The sequence below is a fragment of the Mobula birostris genome, chromosome 12, assembly GCF_030028105.1.
Source record: "Mobula birostris isolate sMobBir1 chromosome 12, sMobBir1.hap1, whole genome shotgun sequence".
Classification (NCBI taxonomy): domain Eukaryota; kingdom Metazoa; phylum Chordata; class Chondrichthyes; order Myliobatiformes; family Myliobatidae; genus Mobula; species Mobula birostris.
In genome coordinates this window covers 111,282,791-111,310,731 of record NC_092381.1, presented here as the reverse complement: position 1 = coordinate 111,310,731, position 27,941 = coordinate 111,282,791, and the positions used below count along the sequence as shown (strand labels likewise).

The window sequence follows — 27,941 nt, the reverse complement described above, 5'->3', positions numbered from 1 at the left end:
CCTTCTGGACCTTTGAGCCAGACTACCCAGCAAACCTCCCCGAACCAACTCAACCTGAACCTGATCACGGGACAGTTTACAATGACTGATTAACCTCCCGACCGGTACGTCTTTGGACTGTGAGAGGAAACCCAGGGAGAACGTACAAACTCCTTACCGGCAGTGGTGGGAATTGAACCCTGGTCGCCTGCACAGTAAAGTGTTGGGCTGACTACTAAACCACTGCGCTGCATTCTCCTGCCTTCTCCCCATAACCTTTGACACCGATGGATAATTGAGGGATCACAAATGAGCAGGAATTTGTTCAGCCAGAAGATGGTGAATCTTTGGAATTTATTGCCACAGATGGCTGTGGACACCAGGCCATTGGGTATATTTTTAACACAGAGTACTCTGCAGATGCTGGGGTCAAAGCAACACTCTCAAGGAAACCTTCAAGGGTTCCGGCCGGAAACGTCAACTGATTGTTTCCATGGATGCTGCCCAACCTGCTGAGTTCCTCCAGCGTGTTGTGGGTATATTTTTAAAGCAGAGGTCCATAGGTTCTTGATTAGTCAGGGCGTCAAAGGTTACGGGGAGAAGGCAGGAGAATGGGGTTGAGAGGGATGGTAGATCAGCTTGTTGAAATGGTGGAGTAGACTCGATGGACCGAATGACCTAATTCTGCTCCTATGTTCTATGGTCTTTTAATGCTTGGCCAGTCAGAAATCGTTACTGATTCCGTTCTCGTGCTTGCATCGAGCCGGTGTCTCCCCTTGTTTGGCTCAGAGCCGTTTTGACTTGGGTGTTCTTGGTGATAACACCTTTGGGCTGTTGTAGAACTGGGAGGGGAAGGTGTCAAGGCTGGTTGGGCTTGGCAGGAAGCTGGATAATCCTCAGGGGGAGGGAGGGCAGTAGATAACATCGGTCGGGAACAAACAGTGGGAGGGGCACACATGTAGCCAAAGGCTACTGACACACAGTGGTGCAGATAGTTTCAGCTACTGAGAGATGGGTGTGGATGGTGATGGGAGTGTAGTTTCCAATCATAGGGGACAGTTGGGTGTGGAGACGTATTTTCCCACGCCAACCCGTCCTCCACCCCCTCCACAGATGTACTATATAATCTGTTTTATGTATTTATGTTTATTGTGCCTTTTAAAATAATGGTGTTCCTTATCTAACTGTGTTTTTATTTCTGTTGAATCTGACCTGGAATAGCAATGATTTTGTTCTCCTCTACACGTATACTGGAAATTAAATTGAACAACCTTGAATCTTTCTGAGCTAACATGTTTAGAAACTCTTTGTGGGGTTGGAGACTCAACTGAATTGTGTTTTAGCACCAAATAAAATACAGTAAGACATAGGAGCAGAAGTAGGCTATTCATCTTGCTTCGCCATTCCATTTATCAGCCTTCTCAACCCCATTCCCTTCCCTTCTCCCCATAACCTTTGATTCCCTATCTAATCAAGAACCTATCAACCTCCACTTTAAATGTACTCAACAACTTGGCTTCCATAGCAGTCTATGGCAAAGAATTCTACAGATTCGCCACCCCCAGCTAAGGAAATTCCTTTACATCTCTGTTCTAAAGAGACATTCTTCTATTCTGAGGTGTGGCCTCAGGCCCCAGTCTACCCCACTATAGGAAACATCCTCTCCATGTCCACTATACCTAGGCTATTCAATATTCAAAAGGGCTTTCAATATTTGATGGGCTCCCTCGGCCCCTCAGTGGGCGATATGTTATACACAGAAACACCTCTTCATCCACAGAGCCCAGCTTGATAGTATTCAAACTAACTTTTCAGAAATGTGAAAAGAGCCGATACAGACACAAACCCCCCGGGATATCCTGAAAGAGCTTCATTGATGGACATTCCACGTAATCCTTTATTCAATGTTGTCTTATTAGTAGTTTTTAAATTGCCAATTTTTGTCTTAGTATGATGTTATTTTGCTAAACCAAAGCTGAGACTTATATCATCTATCTCTCACACGCTCTCACTCGCTCACTCTCTCTCTCTCTCACACACACACACACACACACACACACACACACACACACACACTCACTCACACTCACACTCATACTCACACTCACACTCACACTCACACACACTCACACTCACTCACACACACACACACACACACTCTCACACACACACACTCTCACTCACACACTTGGGGCAGCGTGAGGAGGCACCCAGCAATAGAAAGTAAAGCAAAGTTGCTCTGGGTACTGGTTTATGGTTCTCACATATTTGGCCATTTAGCCCATCGAGACCATTCAGCCATTCAATCATGGCTAACCTATTTTCCCTCTCCTGCCTTCTCCCTGTAACCTTTGACACCCTGACTAAGCGGCACGCAGTAACTTCGTGGTTAGCGCATCACTTTACAACGCCAGCGACCACTGATTGGAGTTTGATTCCTGCCACCTGCGAGGAATTTGTACGTTCTCCCTGTGAATGGAGGGGTTTCCTCCTGGTGCTCTGATATCCTCCCACCTTCCAAATACTTACAGGTTAGGGGCATGTGGGCAGTTATGGACATGTTACACCACTGTGCAAAAGTCTTAGGTACATATATAGCTGGGGCGCCTAGACCTTTGCACAGTACTGCAGTAATTTTATGTATTGCATTGTACTGCTGCCACAAATAAAAACAAATTTCCTGACATATGTCAGTGATGATAAACCTGATTCTGATATGGGTCTCTATTGTGGACTGAGAGTGGGAAGGGGGCAGGGAGAGGGGAGTCATGGTTGGGAAAAGGGGAAGGGAGAGGGGAGGGAGTGGGAAGCATCAGAGAGACATTCTGTAATGATCAATAAACCAGTTGTTTGGAATCAAATTATCTTGCCTGGTAACTAAGGGCTGGGTGTGTCTGCACCCACACCACCCCTGCCCCTGGCACTCCTCCTGTCCCGCACTCCTCCCGCGGTGCTCCACCCTCACCATTCCCAACATCCTTTGCTCCCGCCAGATTTACAGACTCATTCTCCGCTCCGCTGTGCGGTAGTCCGAGGCACCGTAGATATATGTGTGTGTGCCTAAGACTTTTACACATTACGGTATGTTGGTGGAGGAAGTGTGGTGATACTAGTACGTTAACCGCAGCTCAATCCTCACTGGTTTGACACCAACGACACACTTCACTGTATATTTTGATGTTTCAGTGTGCGTGTGACATATAAAGCTAATCGAATCCTGAATCAAGAATCCAGTGACCTCCGCTTTAGATATATGCAGGGAGATGTATGGATGGCGGGGTGGAGGTACGTCTCTACCAAAGGAAGTGTAAGGCGCTCGCTCCTTCCCTCTGCTAGCCTGTAGATCACCCTTGGGCAAGCCCCCCCTCCCCCCGCAAATCAGGGTCAAGTGAAGCCATGGGAGCAGGTGGTGGATGGTCGTACGAGCAGCTGGTGCATATCACAAGTCCAGGTTATGTGACCACTGACACCGGAGAGACAATCTCTGTAGAGTATTGATAATGGCTGGGGTCACCCATCTTGTAAAAACACTGCCCAGAAGAAGACAATGGCAAACCACATCTATAGGAAAACTTGCCAAGAACAATCACGGTCATGGAAAGACCATGATCACCCATGTCATACAACACGGCACACAATGAACAGACAAAATAGTTATAGAGCATTACAGCACAGAAACAGGCCCTTCAGCCCATCTATCTGTGCTGAACGGTCATTCTGCCAAGTCCCATTGACCTTAGCCCTTCATACTCCTCCATCCATGTACCTGTCCAAATTGAAACCGGGCACGCTTCCAACACCTTTACATCGAAGGGCCTGTTCCTGCTCAGTGCTCTCTGCAATCCACAGACTGAATTGCTCCTGGACTGGTAACTGTGCCTTCAGTTGCTAGGATCGGGGTTGCAGAATTCTCTCCTTGATCACCCCCTCGCCATTTGTTACATCCATTTTCACTGAGCTCTCGGCTGTTCCGCTGACACCTCGTGCATGTCCGAGTGGATCTCTCTTGGGTAATAGCTGCTGCTGGACATAGGAACTCCTTTCTACATCCCTCCCCCTCCACCCTCCTACCTCTCTCTGGCCAAGCACCCCTTTTTATTTCTGGAGCCCACCAACCCCAGGTTACAGGGAAGTCCCTGACTGCTGTCTGCCTAGACAGAGTCAGAATCAAAGGTTTATTTAATATCAGAGAATGTATACAGTGGCATGCAAAAGTTTGGGCACCCCGGTCAAAATTTCTGTTACTGTGAATAGCTAAGTGAATAGAAGATGAACTGATCTCCAAAAGTCATAAAGTTAAAGATGAAACATTCTTTTCAACATTTTAATCAAAACCCCCCTTTGACTGCAAGAGACCTTCAGGAAGATTTAGCAGACTCTGGAGTGGTGGTGCACTGTTCTACTGTGCAGCGACACCCGCACAAGTATGACCTTCTTAGAAGAGTCATCAGAAGAAAACCTTTCCTGCTTCCTTACCACAAAATTCAGCGTCAGAAGTTTGCAAAGGAATATCTAAACAACCTGATGCATTTTGGAAACGAGTCCTGTGGATTGATGAAGTTAAAATAGAACTTTTTGGTCGCAATGAGCAAAGGTATGGTTGGAGAAAAAAGGGTGCAGAATTTCATGAAAAGAACCCCTCTCTAACTGTTAAGCCCGGGGGTGGATCGATCATGCTTTGGGCTTGTGTTGCAGCCAGTGGCACGGGGAACATTTCACTGGTAGAGGGAAGAATGAATTCAATTAAATACCAACAAATTCTGGAAGCAAATATCACACCGTCTGTAAAAAAGCTGAAGATGAAAAGAGGATGGCTTCTACAACAGGATAATGATCCTAAACACACCTCAAAATCCACAATGAACTACCTCAAAAGGCGCAAGCTGAAGGTTTTGCCATAGCCCTCACAGTCCCCCGACCTAAACATCATCGAGAATCTGTGGATAGACCACAAAAGAGCAGTGCATGAAAGATGGCCCAAGAATCTCACAGAACTAGAAGCCTTTTGCAAGGAATAATGGGCAAAAATCCCCCAAACAAGAATTGAAAGACTCTACAGAAAGCATTTACAAGCTGTGATACTTACCAAAGTGAGTGTTACTAGGTACTGACCATGCAGGGTGCCCAAACTTTTGCTTTGGGCCCTTTTCCTTTCTTGTTATTTTGAAACTGTAAAAGATAGAAATAAAAAAGTAATCTTGCTTAAAATATTAAAGAAATGTGTCATCTTTAACTGTATGCCCTTTGCAAATCAGGTCATCTTTTACTCGTTTAGCTATTCACAGTAACAGAGATTTTGACCAGGGGTGCCCAAACTCTTGCATGCCTCTGAACGTCCTGAAATTCGTACTCTTCACAGACATCCATGGAACAAGAAACCCCAAAAATGAGTGGTAGAAACAACAGGTTTAATATCACTGTTGTAAAATGTGTTGTCTTGTGGCAGCAGTACATTGCAATACCTAATAATAAAAAATATTTATTACAATAAGAAATAAAAATTTAATTAAGTAGTACAAAAAGAAAGAAAAAGTAGTTCAATGTCCATTCAGAGATCGGATGGCAGAGTCCCTGAATCATTGCATGTGTGTCTTCAGGCTCCTGTACTTCCGTCCTGATGGAGGCAATGAGAAGAGGGCATGTCCTGGGTGACGGGGTCCTCAACGATGCACACTGCCTTCTTCAAGCATGGTCTTTTGAAGATGCCGGGGAGGCTGTTGCCCACGGTGGAGTTGGCCAAGTTTTCCACTTGCTGCGGTTTTTCCCGATCCTGTGCCGTAGCCTCAGATGGTGAAGTGACTGGTTAGAATGTGCTCCACTCAGTGTCACTGGGCAGTGTCTGCAGTGTCAGGAGAGTAAGGCACACGTGCTCATGCACTCTGTGTGCCAGGTGGCTGGGATCCAATCCTCCTGCTGCCAGCTGCACACCCCCTGGCTGTTCACAGGAGTATTTGAATTCTCAGCCCTGGTTCCACCTCCCTCACAGCAAACTGCACCGTTTGCTTCAACAGCCAACACAGTCCGAGGGTTATTTGTATACAGAATTGTGCAAAAATCTCAGGCACATTTATATAGCTGGGGTGCCTAAGACTTTTGCACAGTACTGTAGTAATGTGATGTATTACACTGTAATGCTGCCGCAAAAGAAAAGTAAATTTCGTGGCATCTGTGAGTGATACGTGATTCTGATATGGGTCTCCATCGTGGACTGAGAGTGGGAAGGGGACGGAGAGGGGTTTGGGAAGGGAGAGGGGAGGGAGCAGGAAGCACCAGAGAGACATTCTATAATGATCAATAAACTAACCGTTTGAAATCAAATGATCTTGCCTGGTGCCTCAGGGCTGGGTGTGTCTGTATCCGCTCCCCCCTCCCAGCCCCTGGTAACTCCTTCTCAGCCAGCTGTCCCAACCCCCGCAGCGTTCCACCCTCGCCATTCCCATCATCCTTTGCTTGAGCAACAGCAGCGTCGTTGGTAACCGTGGGGGCACCCATTCTTAATCACAGGCTGTAGGACTTCGTCCGGCCTGTGACCCGTAGGTTTATAGAGAGGATCAGTGCATGCGAACCAACTCCACTCTTTAGGCTGGGGTGGGGAGCGGTGGGGTAACATCCCACAATGGCACGGGCAGCTGCGATATCTGTGGCGACCGCAAGGCTGTAGATTGAGAATTGGAGTTTTCCTTCTCCTAGAAAGACTGTCCAACAGGGCAAACAAGTTCGCATCTACCCGGGTTTGGAATCAGAGTCCCCTTCTACCCAGGTTTGGAATCTGAGTTGTCCTTCTAGAAAGACTGCCTGACAGGGCTAACAGGACCCCACCTATCCAGACAACAGGAATTCTGCGGATGCTGGAAATTCAAGCAACACACATCAAAGTTGCTGGCGAACGCAGCAGGCCAAGCAGCATCAGTAGGAAGAGGTGCAGTCGACGTTTCAGGCCGAGACCCTTCGTCAGGACTAACTGAAGGAAGAGTGAGTAAGAGATTTGAAAGTTGGAGGAGGAGGGGAGATCCAAAATGATAGGAGAAGACAGGAGGGGGAGGGATGGAGCCAAGAGCTGGACAGGTGACTGGCAAAGGGGATATGAGAGGATCATGGGACAGGAGGTCTGGGAAGAAAGACAAGGGGGGGGACCCAGAGGATGGGCAAGGGGTATATTCAGAGGGACAGAAGGAGAAAAAGGAGAGTGAGAGAAAGAATGTGTGTATAAAAGTAAGTAACAGATGGGGTGATATACTGCGTCCAGTGCTCCCGATGTGGCCTTTTATATATTGGCAAGACCCGACGCAGACTGGGAGACCGCTTTGCTGAACACCTACGCTCTGTCCGCCACAGAAAGCAGGGTCTCCCAGTGGCCACACATTTTAATTCCACATCCCATTCCCATTCTGACATGTCTATCCACGGCCTCCTCTACTGTAAAGATGAAGCCACACTCAGGTTGGAGGAACAACACCTTATATTCCGTCTGGGTAGCCTCCAACCTGATGGCATGAACATCGACTTCTCTAACTTCTGCTAATGCCCCACCTCCCCCTCGTACCCCCATCTGTTACTTATTTTTATACACACCTTCTTTCTCTCACTCTCCTTTTTCTCTCTCTGTCCCTCTGAATATACCCCTTGCCCATCCTCTGGGTCCCCCCCCCTTGTCTTTCTTCCCGGACCTCCTGTCCCATGATCCTCTCATATCCCTTTTGCCAATCACCTGTCCAGCTCTTGGCTCCATCCCTCCCCCTCCTGTCTTCTCCTATCATTTTGGATCTCCCCCTCCCCCACCAACTTTCAAATCCCTTACTAACTCTTCCTTCAGTTAGTCCTGACGAAGGGTCTCGGCCTGAAACGTCGACTGTACCTCTTCCTAGAGATGCTGCCTGGCCTGCTGTGTTCACCAGCAACTTTCATGTGTGTTGCCCACCTATCCAGGTTTGGAATCAGAGTTGTCTTTCTCCTAGGCTGATGAGCCCAGCCTGCCCACCCAGTTATACCACTGGGCACTCAATCATGCCGTGACTTAGCAAACTCAGTAAGAACAGGGACGCCATGTGAAGGCGTTGCTGTGGGCACAGTCGTGTAGGAGAGGCCATATGCAAGTGATCTCCTGCGTGCAGAGTCCTGAGAGAGGTTGCTGAAGAGATAATGGATGCATTGGTCATGATTTTTCAAGAATCATTTGATTCTGGCACTGTCTTGGAGGACTGGGAGATTACAAATGTCGCTCCACTCTTTAAGAAGGGAGGAAGGCAAAGAAAGGAAATTATAGGCCAGTTAGCCTAACCTCAGTGGTTTTGAAAGTGTTGGAGTCTATTATTAAGGATGAGGTGTCAGGGTACTTGGAGATTAAAGATAAACCAAGTCAAATTCAGTATGGTTTCTGTTAAGGGAAATCTTGCCTGACATCTGTTAATCGAGTTCTTCGAGGAACTAACCAGCAAGGTGGACAAAGGAGAGGCAGTGGATGTCACTTACTTGGATTTTCAGAAGGTATTTGATAGGTGCCACACGAGGCTGCTTAACAAGATAAAATCCTATGGTGTTACAGGAAAGATACTGGCATGGATAGAGGAATGGCTGACAGGCAGGAGGCAGCGAGTGGGAATAAAGGGGCCTTCGCTGGTTGGATGGCAGTGACTAGTGGTGTTCCTCAGGGGTCAGTATTGGGACCGCTACTTTTTACATTGTCAATGATTTGGATAATGGAATTGATGGCTTTGTGGCAAAGTTTGCAGATGATACAAAGATAGATGGACGGGTAGGTAGTGCTGAGGAAGCAATGTGATTGCAGCAGGACTTATACAGATTGGAAGAATGGGCAAGAAATGTGTCAGATGGAATACAGTGTTGGGAAACATATGATAATGCATTTTGGTAAAAGGAACAATAGTGCGGACTATTATCTAAATGGGGAGAAGCTTCAAACGTCAAAGGTGCAGAGGGACTTAGGAGACCTTGTTCGAGACTACCAGAAGGCTAATTTGCAGGTTGAGTCTGTGGTAAAGAAGTCAAATGTAATGTTGGCATTTATTTCCAGGGGAATAGAATATAAAAGCAGGGAGATAATGCTGAGCCTTTATAAGACACTAGTCAGGTCACACTTGATGGGCTGAATGGCCTCATTCTGCTCCTATATGTTACAGTTTAGGGTTAGTAAGTTGTGGGCATGCTATGTTGGCATCAGAAGCCAAGTTTAATGGATTCTGTTTCTGCCTGTATTGTCTGTGAGGGGTTAATGAATAACCAAGTGTCTTCGTTGATGGCTGTTTTTGGTTTCTGCCAAGGGTTTGAACTGCAAAATGGTGCAATTGCTTTGAATGTTGATTGTCTTTATCACACCCACCAACTTGGCGTTGGAAGCATGGCAACAGTTATTTGCTGCCCCCAGCGCACCCTGGGACTTATCGCAAACGACACGTTTCACAGTACCTTTTAATACACATATGACAAGTAAAGCTGATCCTTATCTTGTTCCTCCGACAGGAATAATCGGTCACTTTTGATGTCGGGGCTAATTGCTGCCACGAAAACACGGCCAAGCTTCCTGGTTGGTTCCTGCTATGGGCAGGAGTCAGTAGAAACTGACTGCGAATATTGGCAAGATCACCCTTTACTAGGCACTCTCCAGTTACGTGTGTGTGTGTCTCTCTCTCTCTCGCTCTTTCTCGCGCTCTCTCTTGCACTCTCTCACTCTTTCTCTCTCTGGCATGCTCTCTCGCGCCCTCTCTCTTTGTCGCACTCTCTCCCTGTCATGTGATCTCTCTGTAGTACTTTCCTTCTCTGTTGCTCTCTCTCTCTTTCTCTCTCGCTCTCTCCCTGTCACATGGTCTCTCTGTGGCACTTCCCTTCTCTGTTGCGTTCTCTCCTTGTTGCACCCTCTCTCTCCCTCTGCCCCTCTCTCTCTGTCGCACTCTTCACTACCACTCTCTCTCCTTCTCCCTCTCTGCCACTTCCTCTGTCCCTTAGCCACTCTCTCTCTCTCTCTCTCTCTCTCTCTCTCCCTCTGCCACGCTCTCTCTCTGCCGCGCGCTGTCTCTCTGCTTCACTCTGTCCCTGTGCCGCGCTGTCTCTCTCTCTCTCTCCGCTGTGCTTTCTGTGGCACACTCTATGTGCCTGTGTTGCGCTCTCTGCCTTGCTCGCTCTGTGTAGGTGTGTATCTCTCTCTGTCTATAAAATACTGTCAATCGCAGGTACATCAATACAATAAATGGCAGAACCAGTTCGAAGGGCCGAGTGGCCTTTTCCCTTGTTAACAAGGGAGATACATTTTAAATTTGGGAAACTCCTGGGGAAGAGCCCTTGGGTGGGATTTGGTGGATGTGGGCTTTTTGTCTGAAACAGAACTGCTTGGGAGGTGACAGAGTTGGTCGTTTCAGTGTGGATGTCTGTGGACCTGCCTTCTCCTCTGGGTTTTGGTCTATTTTCATACCTCCTGGAGTCAGACCAGCTCACATGAATGAGGGATTTGATCCCCTGAAACAATTTGCATAGGGCACGAACGTCTCTGCGCAGTGACAGATCTTCGCCAGACAAACATCGTGTTTGTTTAGTGCAGTGTGGGTTTTTTTCCTCTCTCCAAGAGCTTTCCTTTGTTGGGCTTTGCACGCTCTCAAGCAAACATCGTTGCATCAAACAGTCAAGCAGCTTAACCCTTGCTATGTCGATACAAATCTCGTCGGTCTCCGTCCTGATACAGCGAGTGCCTTCTGGAAGTTGGATGCGCATGTGCCTGAGGTGGGGTGGGTTGGGGGAGATGCCACAGTGTATGGTGGTCCTTCATAGAGCAAGGAATTGAGATCCAGCCAGCACGCTAGCGTTGTGGTTAGCAGAACATTATTAGGGTGCCAGCATCCCAGGTTTAATTCCCACCGCTGTCTGTAGGGAGTTTGTACGATCTCCCCGTGACCGTGTGGGTTTCCTCCGGGTGCTCCCGTTTCCTCCCACAGTCCAAAGATGTACAGTTCAGTAGTACTGAAGAATGATTTTGGCCTGAAACATCAACTCTTTATTCCTTTCCATGGATGCTGCCTGACCTGCTGAGTTCCTCCAGTGTTTTGTGTGTGTTGCCTCAGGTTAATTGGTCATGTGGGTGTAATTGGGTGCAAGGGCTCGTTGGGCCTGAAGGACCTGTTACTGTGCTGTATCCAGAAATAAAGTAAGTAGAAATCTTGTGATGCAATTGTAGTCAGCAAAATTGGGAGTGAATGTGCTTAGCTGGTAAGACTGTGCAAGTCCGCTGGGGAAATCGAAGCCCGATGCCTGCATGTTTGAGTTGGCTGGAGGCTAAAGAACATGGCCTGACCTGGGTTAAAATGGCCCAAGTTGTATAGACTTTCATTGGTTCCGTTCTGGATTTATTGAGAACACTTGCTTACTGTCCACTAAACCACACGGATTTGGGGCAGAGATGGTGGCCCTTCATCTCTGGTGGTGGTCAGGGCTTCCTGTCGGTTTTCACTCCTGTCAGTCATGCAAGTCCCGGGTGGAGACTCAGGAATACCGTCACACTCAGATGTAGAAGGATTCTTCATTGATGTTTCCGTAACAGTTTTGTTTGACCAGTCAGGGTGGTTAGCCCTGAGCTGAACCCCCGAACCTGGAGAACCCGTGGACCACTCTTAGTCTGGTCTCTACCCTTTGACCTGTTTGGCATGGATGACCCAACCAAGAACCAAAGCATAAAGCCCTGACTCCAGCCAACATAGCTCCCCAAGTCACTGAGGCACGCAAGACTCCAAACCATACGACAAGGCTGTGGTCCTCTTGGTAGTTTTACTGAGTTTGCCTGCAAGAAGATGTACTTTGATAATGAATTTACTGAACTTTGAACTTTAAAGGACTGTCCTCAGTAGGGTGTGCTGGAGACAGTCAGGCCACGTGCGTCTGGAGTCACAAACTGGACAAGTAAGGGATAGAATCTTTACTGAACTAAATAGCTTTTCACAACCACCTGCTTGTTTCCTGACACTAAATGGAATGGAGAAGTAAATTATGCAGCGAATGCGGGGAGCCTGCAGGGACATGTAGCTGGATTAAGTGAGTGGGCAAGGGTCTGGCAGATGGAGTACAAAGTTGGTAAATGTGAGGTCATCCACTTTGGAAGGAAATATCATTCAATAGAAGGTGTCTTGATAGAGTCAAGATGAGAAGAGGCATAGTTCGAGTGGATAGCCAGAGACCTCCCCCCCCCCCCACCCCCAGGAAAGCGAGAGATAAGATCAAGGCAGGGAAGTTGTTTCCTTTGGTGTGTGAGACTGGAACTAGGGGACATCGTCGCAAGATTTGGGGAGATTAGATATGAGGATATGAAGCTTTTCCTCGAAGGTAGTGAGTTTGTGGATTTGTCTGCGAGGGGAAGCAGGAGTAGTAACTCATTGAGTACACTAAAGCCACAGTTCAATCTTTGCATAGCGTGGGCGTTAAGGGTAATTGGGCGAAAGGCAGGTAGGTGAAGCTGAGTCCATGGCCAGATTAGTCATGAATGGTGATACAGGCTCAGCTACAACCCACTGCAGTCTCTTGCAATCCTCTATATTGATTCTCCATACCAGGGGGTGATGCATCCATTCAGGACCACATCGGCATCATAGTGTGCTGTGTCGTATGACCGGGGCGATCGCGGTCTTCCTTCTGTCTTTGCCAGTGAGGAAGTCCCCCTTAACGCTGCAGTTCTTACTCTTTCCTCCACTCATAGCCATGATTGTTCTTGGCAAATTTTTCTGCAGAAGTGGTTTGCCATTGCCTTCTTCTGAGCAGTGTCTTTACAAGTTGGGTGACCTCCAACCCAGTATCAATACTCTTCAGAGAGCATCTGCCTGGTGTCAGTGGTCACATAACCAGGACTTGTGACCTTCCACCACCTGCTCCCCGGTTTCACGTGACCCTGTTCGGTGAGGGGGGGCTAAGCAGGTGACCTACAGGCTAGTGGAGGGAACCACATATCCGTAGAAAATTGCACAAGTGTTTGACGGCAAGCTGAATCTTCCGATGAAGTGGGGCTGCTGCTGTACACCTCTGTGAATGTGTTGGACCCAGGGTAAAGTGGCAAGGGGCAAGATTCAGCGTGATCTTCCGTGCATGGAGAGAAAAGTGATGGGACAGATCTTATTGGATGTTTTTGCTCACACGACAGCCAACATTTTACTAAGTCTTTTGAATGTGTTAATGTTCTGCCTATCCACAGGTCTGTGTGTAGGCAGGTACAGTAACATCCAGAAGACATTTGAATAAGTATATAGATGGGAAGGGTTTTGAGGCTTAGAGAGCAAATGGGACTAGCTTGGCTAGCATGAACAAGTTGGGCTGAATAACCTGTTGCCTTGCTGTGTGATTCTGACCCGACGACTCTCTCCTGGAGGAATGTCACGAGCTTCACAATGAACAGCAGGGTCTTCGTGTCAGGCAAGGAAGTAATGAATGTCTGGTTCAACACAAGTCTGGAGCCCCTCTGCTAGATTAGAGTGGGGTCCCATGTTGACATTCCCCACCCCATCATTTTAATGTTACGCACTCCCCCTCTCGGTCAGGTGAATGTAGACATAGAGAAGGCCGTTCAGCGTGCTTGCAAGCTCTGTGCCTGATCTACTGCCTCAGCGACACACTCCAGCCCTGGCCCTATCCCTTAAATCCTTTAATCTCCAAAGGACTCCTGGCCTGTACAAGATGATAAGAAGACATAGATCCAGTGGACAGCCAGAGACCTTTTCCCAGGGTGCATTTGGCCAATACTAGGGGCATCATTTTAAGGTGTTTGGAGGAAAGTACTGGGGGGGTGTCAGAGGTGTAGACTTTTGAGTAAGGTCACTGGCTGCCCGCCCCACCTGTCCTTTCTGTGACCGGGAGGAGTCAACGTATATGGAGTGCGGGAGGTTGTGGCCTCTATTTGAGTATCCGAAGGGGCTGCTCCTCAAGTTCTGGTTACACCCCATGCTCTTGATCTGTGGTCTCCAGGAACGGAGGAGAGAGGGCCACCCAGGGGGTCTCCAGCTCGGCTTTCCCCTGGGCCGAGATAGCCAATCACATGTCCAAGTAGGGGCACCCAAGGGCTGTGTCCAAACCGATTGCCTCTCCCTCTTTTGGGGGTTCACCTGTGCCTGGGTGTCCCTGCAGAAGGAGCACATGTTCTCGATGGACATAATGGCAGGTTTCTGAGAACAGTGGGCCCTTCAGGGTGTCCCCAAGCCCTTGGGGCCAACAAAGTACTTCTGAATCGAAATGCATTCAGAATTAGGTTCATCGTCACTGGCATATGTCAAGAAATTTGATTTTTGCTGCTGCAGCACAGTGTAAGAAATAAAAAAATACTACAAGTCACAACTCATTTTTCAAAATTTCTTTTATTTTTAAGAACAGTCTCACTGTAAATTTTTCCATTTTTGTGATCTCAGTTGGTCTGTAGCACCAATTCATTGGAAATCAGCCACTTCTGACACCATTTTGTGTTCATTACTGAGGGAGAGTACAGAGCTCACACCAGCACACCAGCATGTAGGATATGCAACTAAACTATATTGGCAACCCTACTGGTACAGTATGTGAACTCCTCCCATGTGGGTGTGGCTAGCTGAGTGCCATGGGAATAACAAGTTCAAAGTAAATCAAACTACATATATGTCACCACGTACAACCCTGGAATTCATTCGCTTATGGGCATACTCAATAAATCCATAGAATAACTGTAACAAATCAATGAAAGACCGCCCAAGTGGGGTGTTCAACCAGACTGCAGATGAGAACAAACTGTGCAAATATAAAAAGAAGAAATAATAATAATAATAATAAATAAGCAATAAATACCTAGAACAGGAGATGAAGAGTCTTTGAAAGTGAGTTCATAGATTGTGGGAAGATTTCAATGAAGGGACAAGTGAAGTTGAATGAAGTTATCCCCTTTGGTTCAAGAGCCTGATGGTTGAGGAGTAGTAACTGTTCCTGAACCTGCTGGTGTGGGTCCTGAGGTTCTAGTATCACCTTCCTGATGGCAGCAGCGAGAAGAGAGCATGTCCTGGGTGGCGAGAGTCCTGGATGATGGATGCTGCTTTCTTGCAACACCGTTTCATGTAGATAATTGTGCCTGTGATGGAGCTGGCTAAGTCTACAACCCTCTCCACAGCTTTTTCCGATCCTCCATACCAGGCGATGAAAACCCAGTCAGAGTGCTCTCCATGGTGCATTTGTAGAAAATTGCTAGGGTCTTTGTAGACATATCAAATCTTAAGCAAAGGAAGAGTCAACATTTTGGGTTAAATTAGAACCCTGCATTAGAGTCCTGCATGCAAGGTTTTGACTCAAAATATCAGCGGTCCCTACAGACGATGCTCAGCCTACGGAGTGCCTCCGGCAGATTGTGTGTTGCTTCAGATTCCAACACCTGATATCTCAGCTGTCTGGTTGCATCACCATCTGGTATGGGGGCTGCAATGCATAGGAGGGAGAGACAGCAGAGGGTTGTAGAGTCAGCCAGCTCAGCCCCATCACGGACACAACCCTCCTCAGCATTGAGGTCACCTTCCCTGCCGAGGAAGGAGGTGTCGGAGTCGGCTGTGTGCCGCTCGGTTCCGTGCTGGGGTGGGGTCTGGCCCCTCCCGTCAGTGCTGCCCCCGGTGTTTGCTCCTGGGAGGACAAGCTGGATTGCGTTCATCTGCAGATGTACTTGTGCAAGATGAGGAATTGCTGTGGGCTTGTCCTTGCAGAAACATGGCTCCAGGACAATATCCAGGTACCATTCCCTTATGACACTCAGGGACTTGGACTATATATTTATAATATTATTATTATTTTTATATATCTTTCAAGCTGTTGTAGTTATTTGTGTTGTGTGTGGCTGTGGGTACTGTGTTTTGCAGCTTGGTCTCAGAGAAATGCTGTTTGGCTGTATTCATGGTTGAATGAAAATTAAATTGGACCTGAAGAAGTAGGTGCCTCAGGAAGGCAGCATTCATCATTAAAGGCATGCCCTCCTCTCCTTGCTACCATAAAAAGAGGGGTAGTTATTACTGGACCTGTACTTGTTAGAGTTCAGAAGAATGTGGGGTGCTGGAGGAACTCAGCAGGCCAGGCAACATCTATGGAAAAGAGTACAGGCGATGTTTTGGGCCGAGACCCCGCTGAGTTCCTCCATTCCTTTCAGTGTGGCTTGGATTTCCAGCACCTGCAGGTTTTCTCTTGTCTGAGATTGAGCGGTGACCTGACTGAATGTTGAAAGGCCTCAAGAGAGTGGATGCAAAGAGGCTGTTTCCAGTAGTGGGGGAGTCCAGGACCAGTGGGCACAGCCTCAGAATAAAGGGACGCCCATTTAGAATGGATGTGAGGAGGATTTTCTTTAGCTGGAGAGTGGTGAGTCTGTGGAATTTGTTGCCACAGGTCTTTAGGTGTATTTGAAGCAGGGGCTGATAGATTCTTGCTAAGTCAGGGTGTGAAGGGATATGGACAGAAGGCAGGAGACGGGGGCTGAAAGGGAAATGGATCGTCCATGATGAAATGGCAGAGCAGCCGCCTAATTCTGCTGCAATGTCTCACAGTCTTACGTTAAACAGGAAATGAGGTAGCCGAGCTGTATACAGCAAGTTCACACCATGTACTAAGAGATTAACAATAACGTGGCCATGGTGTAGCTGATAGACCCGGTCACTCAGAAACCCAGTAACCCAGGCTCAGTCGTGACCTCCAGCGCTGTCTATGTGGAGTTTACACGCTCTCCCTGTGGATTTCTGCGTGCTCAGTTTCCTTCTGTATCCCAATGATGAGCAGGGTTGATGGGCTAATCAGCCAGTGTAAATTGTCCCCAGTGTGCGTCTGAGGGGCAGAATCTGGGGAAGGAGAGGTTATTTATCTATATTTATTTATTTGGAGTTACAGTGCAGAACAGGCCCTTTAGTTATTTATTTATCTGTCTATCTATATTTATTTATTGGGGTACAGCTGAGAATAGACCCTTCCAGCCCTTCAACCTGCACTGGCAGCGGCCCACGCGCTCACGGGGAGAACGTACAAACTCCGTACGAGCAGCGGTAGGAATTGAACCCAGCTTGCTGGTGTCTAATACTGTAACACTAATCACTACAATACTATGCCGCAAACTGGGTGCAGGTGTCCCTGCTTTTTGTAAATCAGGTTAGGGCACGGCGATCTTTGCCCCGTGTCGTCCCGGGGTGGGGCCTCATTTACTCACTCACGTTCCTGGGTGGTTTGGTATCTGGGCAGGTGGGGGGAGGAGGTTAACCCAGACGAGGCATGTAAACTGATCTTTGGCCACACTGCTTTTGGCACAGGGCCCTTGGTGAGTTGGCATTCAGATGGTGTTGTGATCAGCCCCTCCCCCTCTTTAAAAAGAATTGTTAGTGGTTTCTATTTAAGAAAAAGTTCTGCCCTTCTATAAGACTGCTCACATCCAATTCAAGTTGAATTATCGTTCGACCATACAGCCGAATAAGACAGTGTACCTCTGGAGCCAAGGTGTAAAACATACACAGCGCATTCAAAGTAGCGAGCACGCACACAGTCATGCAGAAAAAAAACACGTATATAACCCGAGTCCCTGAGTGACATGTCCCGCAAATTGACGGTGCAGTTCCTGGGAGTGTGCAAACATACGCACGCAATCCAGCCTGTCATTCCACCGACCGAACACCGGAGGGCAGCACCAACGGGAGCCACCAGCCCCCAACTGGGAATGGACGCCACACTTAGCTGCCTCTGGCATCTCCACTCCTGGAGTACAGCTGCAGGCAAGCCTGTGGCTCGTGGCCTAGTCCTCGCCACAACCGAGGCCATGCAGCTCCCTCACTGTCTGTCGCGCCAAGGGAAACAGGCCTGCAGCATCTTGCATTATTGATGTCCAAAGAGAAACATCCAAGTCAACCACCCATGGTCACAATGCCTTCCCGCACCAACTCCCATGCCTTCAGTGCCACCCAGCAACACGGTCTTTGCCCAGTCCAGCACCTCTGCCAATGAACAGCTCACTGGTGGCGTAGACCTGTAATACCCAAAGTTCTTGAAGTCCGGCGTTGTCTTGCAAGTGTGAAAAAGGCATTTAACAAAGAAGAAAGGCCCCCGAGAGGCTGCCCCATCCAAACGCACCACCATCTTACCAGAAGCTTTCTTCTCTGATATCCCTCAATCCTCACAGCCGGCAAAGTACTTTGTTTGTTTATCTGTGTATCTATTTATATATTTAGATTGATTCATTCATTTATTGAGATACAGCATGGAATAGGCCCTTCCAGCACTTTGAGACATGCTGCCCAGCGACCCCCCGATTTAATCTTGGCCTAATCACAGGACAATTTACATTGACCAACTAACCCACCAAGCGGTACGTCTTTGGACTTTGGGAGGAAACCGGAGCACCTGGAGGAAACCCATGTGGTCACGGGGAGAATGTACAAACTCCTTACAGGCAGCGACGGGAATTGAACCTGGGTCGCTGGTACTGTAAAGTGTTAAGTTAACCACTGTGCTACTGTGCTGCCCTGAAGTGAGGTCACATTTGTCACGTGTGAAGCGTGTAGGCGGTTGTTGGGTAGCGGGGGGGGTAGGGGGTGCAAATAACCCCAGCTGGTGAGGGACAACTGTAACGTTCAAGATGATTGTTGATATCTTCAAATTCTAGATTTGTATTTTTTTTCAAGAATTGTCCCAAGTTAAGCAGCTGCCCCAGTTAACCGGAACCTACTGTAGTTAGGAGCACAAGATATAGGAGCAGAATTAGGCTATTTGGCCCATCAAGTCTGCTCTGCCATTTCATAATGGCTGATCGATTTTCCCTTTCAGAAGCAATCTCCTGCCTTCTCCCCGTACCCTTCATCCACTTACTAATCAAGAATCTGTCAACCTCTGCCTTAATTATACCCAATGACTTTGCCTCTACAGCTGCCTGTGGCAACAAATTCCACAGATTCACCACCCTCTGGCTAAAATGGTGGTTGATAGGTTCCTGATTAGCCAGAGCGTGAAAGGTTTTGAGTAGGGGGATGGGGTTAAGAGGGATAGTAAATCAGCCATGATGGAATGGCAGAACAGATTAGATGGACCAAATGGCCTAATTCTGCTCCGGTCTAAACAGCCAATATTTTTGGGCCAAGACCCATCAATAGATGATTCCCCTCCATAGATGCTGCCTGAGCTGCTGAGTTCTTCCAGCAATTTGTGTGGCATGCTTCAGATTTGTACAGAATTTCTTGTGTCATTTAAGCTAGCCAGCTCCTTAAAGCTGTGTAAACTGGTGCCTGTGTGCAGGAGGGAGTGACAGGCCACAAGAGGCTGCCGATGCATATCAGAATCAGATTTAATATCACCGCTGTGTGTCGTGAATCATTGAGGGTGTGTCTTCAGGTTCCTGTACAGTCTCCAATCACCACCTGAAATTCTGCCAGCAATAGTTGTATTGTCAGCTAATTCATAGATGACATTTCAGCCATGCCTCGTCGCACAGGCATGGGTCCAGAGGGAGAGCAGGGCAGTGAAATCTGGAGCAGCATGCAGTTTCCTGAAGGACCTCAGCAGGTCGAGCATCGTCTGTCAGGAGGGAAGGAATTGATGACCGGGGAATGGGAAGTAATGGGAATTTGGTGGGGGGGGGGGGGGGGGGCGGGGCGGAGGATGGGGAGAATGAGGTGGAATAAGATGGGATCAGTGTAAGGGCAAAATGCTGGAGGAACTCAGCAGGTCAGGCAGCATCTGTGGAGGGGAATAAACAGTAAATGTTTCAGGCCGAGACCCTTCTTCAGGCTGGAAAGGAAGGGGGAAGATGCCAGGACCAGGACGAAGGGGGAGGGGAAGTACTGCAAGCTGGCAGGTGATAGGTGAGACCAGGTGATGAGATGGGAGGTAGATGCTCATTAGTCAGCATGGACTCGATGGGATGAACAGCCTGTTTCTATTCTGAAAAAGTCTATAATCAGCCTGATTCCATTCCCCGGCTGTCTAACACATCCAGAAACCTCCCGTACACCCGCCTCGAGCAGTGAGTTCTAACCCCAGCCACTTACTGAGTGAAATTGCATTTCTTTTCCTTGCCCTTTCTCAAATCCTTCTATGAGTTGACATACCATTGATCCTAGACACTGACCCCTTTAACCCATTGACCTTGGATATTGACCCCTTTAACCCACCGACCTTGGATATTGACCCCTTTAACCCATTGATCCTAGACACTGACCCCTTTAACCCATTGACCTTGGAAGTGACCACTTCCCAATCTGTACTGTCAGTGGAAGCTGCCATTGCACTTAAAAATGAAAGATAAGCTTGATAAGCTCTCCCTTATTAGGGAGAGAGAGAAAACCTGTGGTTTGTCTAACGCCGGGTGAGACACGAAGTCTTTGGGGTAACTGCAAGTCTGTGTCTTTGCCATTGCCGAGCTCACGCTTGTGCTCGGAGGTGGTGCTGATGCTAGCTTTTTTTTTGCCGGTGGGGGGAGGGGGGGATTGTTGCTTGCTGCCGTTTACCGGTGGGAGAGGGGAGCTGGGGGGGACTTTGGGGTTCTCACATTTAACTGTCGTTCATTCTTTGGGGCACTTCTCTGTTTTTGTGGATGTTTGTGAAGAAAAAGCATTTCAGGATGTATATTGTATACATTTCTCTGACATTAAATTGGACCTTTGAAGGTTTGATTTGTTAGTTGTGGAGGACAAGCCGCTGGAAATATTGAAAGCAGAGATTGATAGGTTCTTGGTTAGTAAGAGCATTGAAGGTTACGGGGAAAAGGCAGGAGAATAGGGTTGAGAGAGTGGAAATATCAGCAATGATGGTGTGGCAGAGCAGACCGATGGGCCAAATGTTCTGAATCTGCTCCTGTAACTTGTGTCCTATGATTTGTCACGTGTACGTATGGTGTCATTCGTTGTTTGCGTCAACGGCCAGCACAATCCAAGTATTGCGCTAGGGGAAGCCCACAAGTGTCGCCATGATTTTGGCACCAACGTACCACACCCACAGCTTACTAACCCTAACTGGGACGTCTTTGGACTGTGGGAGGAAACTGGAGCACCTGGAGGAAACTGTGTAGTCACAGGGAGAACGTACAAACTCCTTACAGACAACAGTGGGAGAACGTGCAAACTCCTTATAGAAAGCAGCAGGAATTGAACCTGGGTCACTGGCACTCTAAAACGCTATGCTAACTACTACACACCCCTCCAGACTGTTCTTCCCCCTCAAGAGACCCTTCTCATGTTTCATTCCTTCCTATGAAGGAGGCCATTTGGACCATCAGGTCTCTGCTAGCACTGACTAATCCGATCAATCCCTCCCCAGCTTACGTTCCTGTATTGGGTGACGGAGCGGAGATACATCAAAGGAGTTTTAAGGCGCTGCTTCCCTCCACTGGCTTGCAGGTCACCCTTGGGCGAGGTGTAGCACCTGCTTAGCCCCCGAGCAGAGTCATGTGAAGCCATGGGAGCAGGTGGTGGATGGTCGTGTGAACAGCCGGTGCAGGTCACAAGTCCTGGTTACGCGACCACTGACACCAGGCAGACAATCTCTGAAGAGTATTGATAATGGCTGGGGTCACCCATCTTGTAAAGACACTGCCCAGAAGTAGGCAATGGCAAACCACTTCTGTTGAAAAGTTTTGAAGAACAATCATGGTCATGGAAAGACTGTGATTGCCCACGTCATATGACACGGCGCATAATGATGATGATAACATCCCTTCAACCTACTTGTCCAACGGCTCCACGACTAATCACCGTCTGTTACGGTGGGGGTGGGGGGCGGCTACCTGCACCGATTGAAATCAGCTGCCAGAGGGTTGTGAACTCAGTCAGCTCCAACATGGGCACTAGCCTCCCCAGTACACAGGGCATCTTCAAAGAGCGATGCCTCAAACAGACCACCGTCTGTCATTAAATGACCCCCTTCACCCAGGACATGCCCTCTTCTCATTGCTACCATCAGGGAGGAGGTACAGGAGCCTGAAGACACACACTCAATGATTCAGGAACAGCTTCTTCCACCTCTGCTATCCCGATTTCTGAATGGACATTGAACCCATCAACACTACCTCACTTTTTTATTTCTATTTTTGCACTAGTTATTTAATTTAACTATTTAATATATACATACTTACTGAAAAAGTTACAGTTTCTTACTATTATTATGCATTGCAATGTGCTGCTACCACAAAGACAACAAAGTTCATGGGATACCCAGTGATTCTCCAGTAGGGAGTGTATACAGGGTGCACCGTGGCGGGCGGGGGGGGGGGGGGTGGGGTGATTAGCCTTGTCTTTTGGAGGACCAACCAGGCAGTGAAGATTCCTCACGAGCTGGGAGGGTGCTGGCGAGATGTTGCCGTGCCCTTGGATCATTTTAACTCCCCCCTCCTCCTCTGCTCGTTACAGTTCTGATCCTCGAGAAGACAGAAGATGATGACCTCACCAACAAAACCCTGAAGATCACGGACTTCGGGCTGGCGCGTGAGTGGCACCGGACGACCAAGATGAGTGCGGCTGGCACCTACGCGTGGATGGCGCCCGAAGTCATCAAGCTGTCCCTGTTTTCCAAGAGCAGCGACGTGTGGAGGTGAGTCAGAGCCGGAGAATGAACCCAGGCCAGCGAGCAGTCCACACTGCGTCAGTGTCAGAGCACACGCGGGAGCCGCTTTCTCGAGCCCCTTCCCCCGTCCACTGCACAGGCAGAACCTCCCAGTGGCATCCGTTTCAGTTCAGCTTCCCAGTCCCATTCTCATAGATCGATGCACGGTGTCCTCTACAGTCACGACGAGGCCACCCTCAGGGTGGAGGAGCAACAGCCCCTATTCAATCTGGGTAGCCTCCAACCCGATGGCATGAATCCCTCCTCCTCTCCCTCGCCCTCTTCCCCTACCCCTCCCCATTCCCATCTCCCTCACCCTCCCTCCCTCCTCCTCTCCCTCTTCCTCCCCTCAACTATACTCATTCTGCCCCTCTCCCCTCTCCCTCGCCCTCTCCCCTACCCATCCCTCTCCCCCTCCCCTCTTCCCCCTCTCCCTCTCTCCCCTCCCCTCTCTCCCTCTCTCCCTCTCCACTCTCCCCACTCACCCCTCTCCCCTCTTTGCCTCCTCCTGCTCCTCCCCCCTCACTCCCTTCTCTCACTCTCTCCCTCCCTCACTTACACGAACACTCTCTTGCACACTTTCTCACTGACTCTCTCTGGCACACCATTGCTGTCTGTTTCGCGCACTCTAACTCTGTCTCCCGCACACTCTCTCACTCACACTTTCTCCCTCCCAGTTTCGGAGTGCTGTTGTGGGAGCTGCTGACGGGAGAGGTGCCGTACCGGGAGATCGACGGGCTGGCCGTCGCCTACGGAGTGGCCGTGAACAAACTGACCCTTCCCATCCCTTCCACCTGTCCCGAACCCTTCGGCAAACTCATGGAAGGTAGGAGCAGGATCTGATTGTGCCACATCTTGGGGTTGGTTTAATGTTGTCATGTGCACTGAGATACATTGAAAAGCTTTTGTTTGCGTGCTGTCCTGACTGATCATCAAAGGTTTCAGTATATCGAAGCTGTCACATCTAGAGTACTGCACGAAGGTCTCAGGCACGTGCATAGCTAAAGTGCCCAAGACTTTTGCACAGTATGGTAGTAATTTAATGTACTGCACTGTACTGCTGCAAAAAAAAAACAAACTTTGTGACAAATGTGAGTGATGATACACCTGATTCTGATCTGGGTCTCTATTGTGGACTTGGCCACACTCCCCCCTAATCAGGGTCACGCGAAGCCACGGGATCAGGTGGTGGATGGTCGTATGAGCAGCCAGTGTGGATCACATCCTGGTTATGTGACCACTGTCACCAGGCAGACAATCTCTGAAGAGTATTGATAATGACTGGGGTCACCCGTCTTGTAAAGACACTGCCTAGAAGAAGGCAATGGCAAACCAGTTGTGTAGAAAAATTTGCCGAACAATCATGGTGGGGAGACCATGATCACCCACGTCATACGACACGGCACACGATGATGATGATGTCATGCATACATTATGAGGAGACTGGACAGGCTCAATGCAAGCAGGCATTTTCCACTTAGGTTGAGTGAGATTAGAGGTCATGGGTTAAGGGTGAAAGGTGAAATATTTAAGGGGAACATGAGGGGAAACTTGATCAGTGAGGAACAAGCTGCCTTCACAAGTGGCAGATTTGGATTTGATTTCAATGTTTAAGAAAGATGGGAGGGGTATGGAGGGCTATGGTCCTGGTGTAGGTCCTTGGGATAGGCAGATTTATAGTTTAGCACAGACTAGATGGGCCAAAGGGCCTGGTTCTGTGCTGTAGGGCTCTACCACTCTACTTGTCAGTACTGTGCTTGAGGCCTGCCTGAGACCAGTTTCCGGTTTATTGTCACCTACGGTACACATGTATACTGCCAAACGAAACAACGTTCCTCCAGACCAGGGTGCACAACACAGTACATATAACTCACACACAACACATATTACCACAAATAAACTAACAAATAATTAGGTGCACAACGCAGTACATATAACTCACATACAGTAATATGACCACAAATAAATTAACCCATAATAAGGCACATTTACGACACGTTAAAAAGTAAAGAGTATAACGCTGCTGGTGTTTCATGTGTGCTGAGACCTGGGTGATGGCAGGGAGTTCAGTCTCACAGCCTGGGGGAAGAAACTGTTTCCCATCCTAACAGTCCTTGTCCTGATGATACGGTACCTTCTGCCTGAGGTAGGGGGTCAAAGAGATGGTTGGACGGATGGGGAGGATTATTGACGAGGGCCCTGTGTGCACACTGCTCCTGATAAATATCTCTAATGGGTGGAAGAGAGACCCTGATGATCCTCCCAGCTGTCCTCACAATCGTTTGTAGGGACTTGTGGTCAGCTGCCTTGCAATTCCCACACCAGACAGTGATGCAGCTGGTCAGGACACTCCCGGTGGAGCTCTGGTAAAAATTGGTTAGAATGGTGGGAGCCTCACTCACCTCAATCTCCTCAGGAAGTAGTGTTGTGATTTCATGTTGGGGAGTCGGACGGGCTGTGTATACACAGGGTGCAAACCTGTAAAACAATGCACCCAGCCGGCAGCCAAGGCCACTGTGCTCCTCACCGCGAGTGTGTTTGCCTGCAGACTGCTGGAACTCCGACGCACACAGCAGGCCGTCCTTCAGGGACATCGTCTCTCAGCTGGTGGCCATCGAGCAGTCGACCCTCTTCGAGATGCCGCTGGACTCGTTTCACTCGCTGCAGGAGGACTGGAAGCTGGAGATCCAGCAGATGTTCGACGAGCTGCGGACGAAGGAGAAGGTAGGTGGGCTTTGGGCCGGGAGCAGGCTCGGGGGTCCACACTCGCTCACCCTCCAACTCGGATAGACAGTGAGTGGTCCTGGAGGAGATAGCAACAGGCTCGATCGTGTGGAGGTGCTGAGGGTTTAACGCTGGCAGAGCAGAGAAAATGGGGCAATTAAGCAAAAAGGTAATTTGGCCACTCGGGAGAGATTTCAACAGGGCGTTCGACCCGGGACTTCCTGAGGGTCCTTAGCCCAGAACACCAGTCAGAACTGAAGGATTCTTGATGGAACAGGGCTGGGGGTGGGGTGAGTGGTGGCAGGGAGTTCAGTAATCTCATGCCCGACACCCCCAGGACCCTGCAGGGCTCTGAACGCCAGGGACACTGCATCTCTCGTTCCCCCCCCCCCACCCCCGGATGCTGCATCACTTGTTCTCCAAGAAAACTGCACCTCTCGTCCCCCCTCCCAGACACTGCATCTTCCCCCTCTTCCCCAGACACTGCATCCCCCCCCCGGACGCTGTATCCCCTCCCCCAGGACACTGCACACTGCATTCCCCCCAGACACTGCATCCCACCCCCCCGGACACTGCACACTGCATTCCCCCCGGACACTGTATCCCCCCCCCCCAGGACACTGCACACTGCATCCCCCCCCGGACATTGTATCCCCCCCACAGATACTGCATCCACCCCGGATACTGCACCTCCCCCTCTTCCCCGGACACTGTATTCCCCTCCCCCGGACACTGTACCCCCCCAGACACTGCATTCCCCCCCCCCCAGACACTGCACACTGCATCCAACCCCCCCCCCCGGACACTGTATCCCCCCCTGGACACTGCATCCACACCCCCCCCGGACACTGTATCCCCCCCCCCCCGGACACTGTATCCCCCCCCCCGGACACTGCACACTGCATCCCCCCCCCCCGGACACTGCATCCCCCCCCCAGACGCTGCATCCCCCCCCCAGACACTGCACACCCCCCGGACACTGCATCCCCCCCCCCAGACGCTGCATCCCCCCCCCCCCGGACACTGCACACCCCCCCAGCTCTCCCTGTGGCCGTGCCCCCCCAGGAGCTGCGGAGCTGGGAGGAGGAGCTGTGCCGGGCAGCGGTTCAGCAGAGGAACCACGAGGAGCTGCTTCGCCGCCGGGAGCAGGAGCTGGCCGAGCGGGAGATCGACATCGTCGAGCGGGAGCTGAACATTATCATGCGGCAGCTGTACCAGGAGAAGCCCCGCGTCAAAAAGCGCAAAGGCAACTTCAAGAGGAGCCGCTTGAAACTGCGGGACGGGAACCGCATCAGCTTACCGTCAGGTGGGTCCGCGACCTCGCCCATCCCCGTGCCTCAGCGAGCTACAACCGGCAATTCCATCCTCAGTCCTGACCCGACTGCGCTGGATGCGGCAACTGGCCCTTCACCCATCCCTACCCGTACCGCGGGCTAGAGCGGGCCAGTCGGCCCACGATCTCCATCCCTACCCGTACCGCGGGCTAGAGCGGGCCAGTCGGCCCACGATCTCCATCCCTACCCGTACCGCGGGCTAGAGCGGGCCAGTCGGCCCACGATCTCCATCCCTACCCGTACCGCGGGCTAGAGCGGGCCAGTCGGCCCACGATCTCCATCCCTACCCGTACCGCGGGCTAGAGCGGGCCAGTCGGCCCACGATCTCCATCCCTACCCGTACCGCGGGCTAGAGCGGGCCAGTCGGCCCACGATCTCCATCCCTACCCGTACCGCGGGCTAGAGCGGGCCAGTCGGCCCACGATCTCCATCCCTACCCGTACCCCACTGAAATGTCTTCACTGTCAGATGCAAAGCAGCCGCCGTGTGTACGTGATGATCCCACAACCAGCAATGCCATGGGGGGGGCTGTCAATCAAGGGATAAGCACTGAGCCCAGATCAGTGGGCAGGGGGGGGGGGCAGAATTGTCCCGCGGTCACATCTCCCCCTCTGGTTTTCAGACCAGGAAACTCTCCTGTTCCCCCCCCCCCCCACCGTGTCAGTGTGCCCACTTCCTCGACCCCTCTCCTGCAGCCCCGCCTATGTTTGCGGCTCGAGTCCCAGGTCTGCGGAATTGAACCCACGATCTGCAGAGGGCACTGGGCAGCAGGCTGAGCCTTTGCAGGTGTGTTTGTGGGGAGAATGATATTTCCTCGGTAGGAATGGACACAGTTAAATCCGAGTTTAATTATCAGGCAACCATACCCATGTATACAGCCCAACGAAGCAATGTTCCTCTGGGGCCACAGTGCAAAACACAGCACCAACAGCACACAGCACATATGGTTATGCTATGATATAGTTGTGCTTTGTGATTGTTACTGAGGCTGATTTCTGCTTGTTCCAAAGGGTTTGAGCACAAGATCACGGTGCAGGCCTCTCCCACGGTGGACAAGAGGAAGGGGCAGGGGCAGGGACAGGGGCCCGGTGGTCTGAGTCCTCCTGGCAGCCCCCTCATCATCCCCAGACTCCGTGCCATTCGCCGTAAGTCTCCCTGTGGTTCCCACTGCCCCAGTTAAGGTGAATGGGACCCGTAAGTAACTCCAGAATCAGAAACGGGTTTATTCTCACTGATGTACGTCATGAAATTTGTTGTTTGGAGACAGGAGTACATCGCAAGGCACAGGTGCGTAGACCAGGCAGGCATTCTGACAGAATGAGAGAGAGGTAAATGGTGCAAACGAGGAATAGTAAGGTAGTGTTCATGGGT

The 27,941-nt window shown here is 49.8% G+C and overlaps 1 protein-coding gene across 1 annotated transcript in view; it reads left to right on the top strand.

Annotated features, from left to right (window-relative positions):
* Window positions 1-27,941, top strand: part of map3k10 (mitogen-activated protein kinase kinase kinase 10) — a 100,649-nt gene that overhangs the window by 45,656 nt on the left and 27,052 nt on the right. Inside the window, exons 2-6 of the mRNA XM_072274488.1 lie at window positions 22,320-22,500; window positions 23,190-23,338; window positions 25,061-25,236; window positions 26,302-26,542; window positions 27,581-27,715. Coding sequence (XP_072130589.1) covers window positions 22,320-22,500; window positions 23,190-23,338; window positions 25,061-25,236; window positions 26,302-26,542; window positions 27,581-27,715 — 882 coding nt within the window. The remainder of the gene's footprint in view (window positions 1-22,319; window positions 22,501-23,189; window positions 23,339-25,060; window positions 25,237-26,301; window positions 26,543-27,580; window positions 27,716-27,941) is intronic.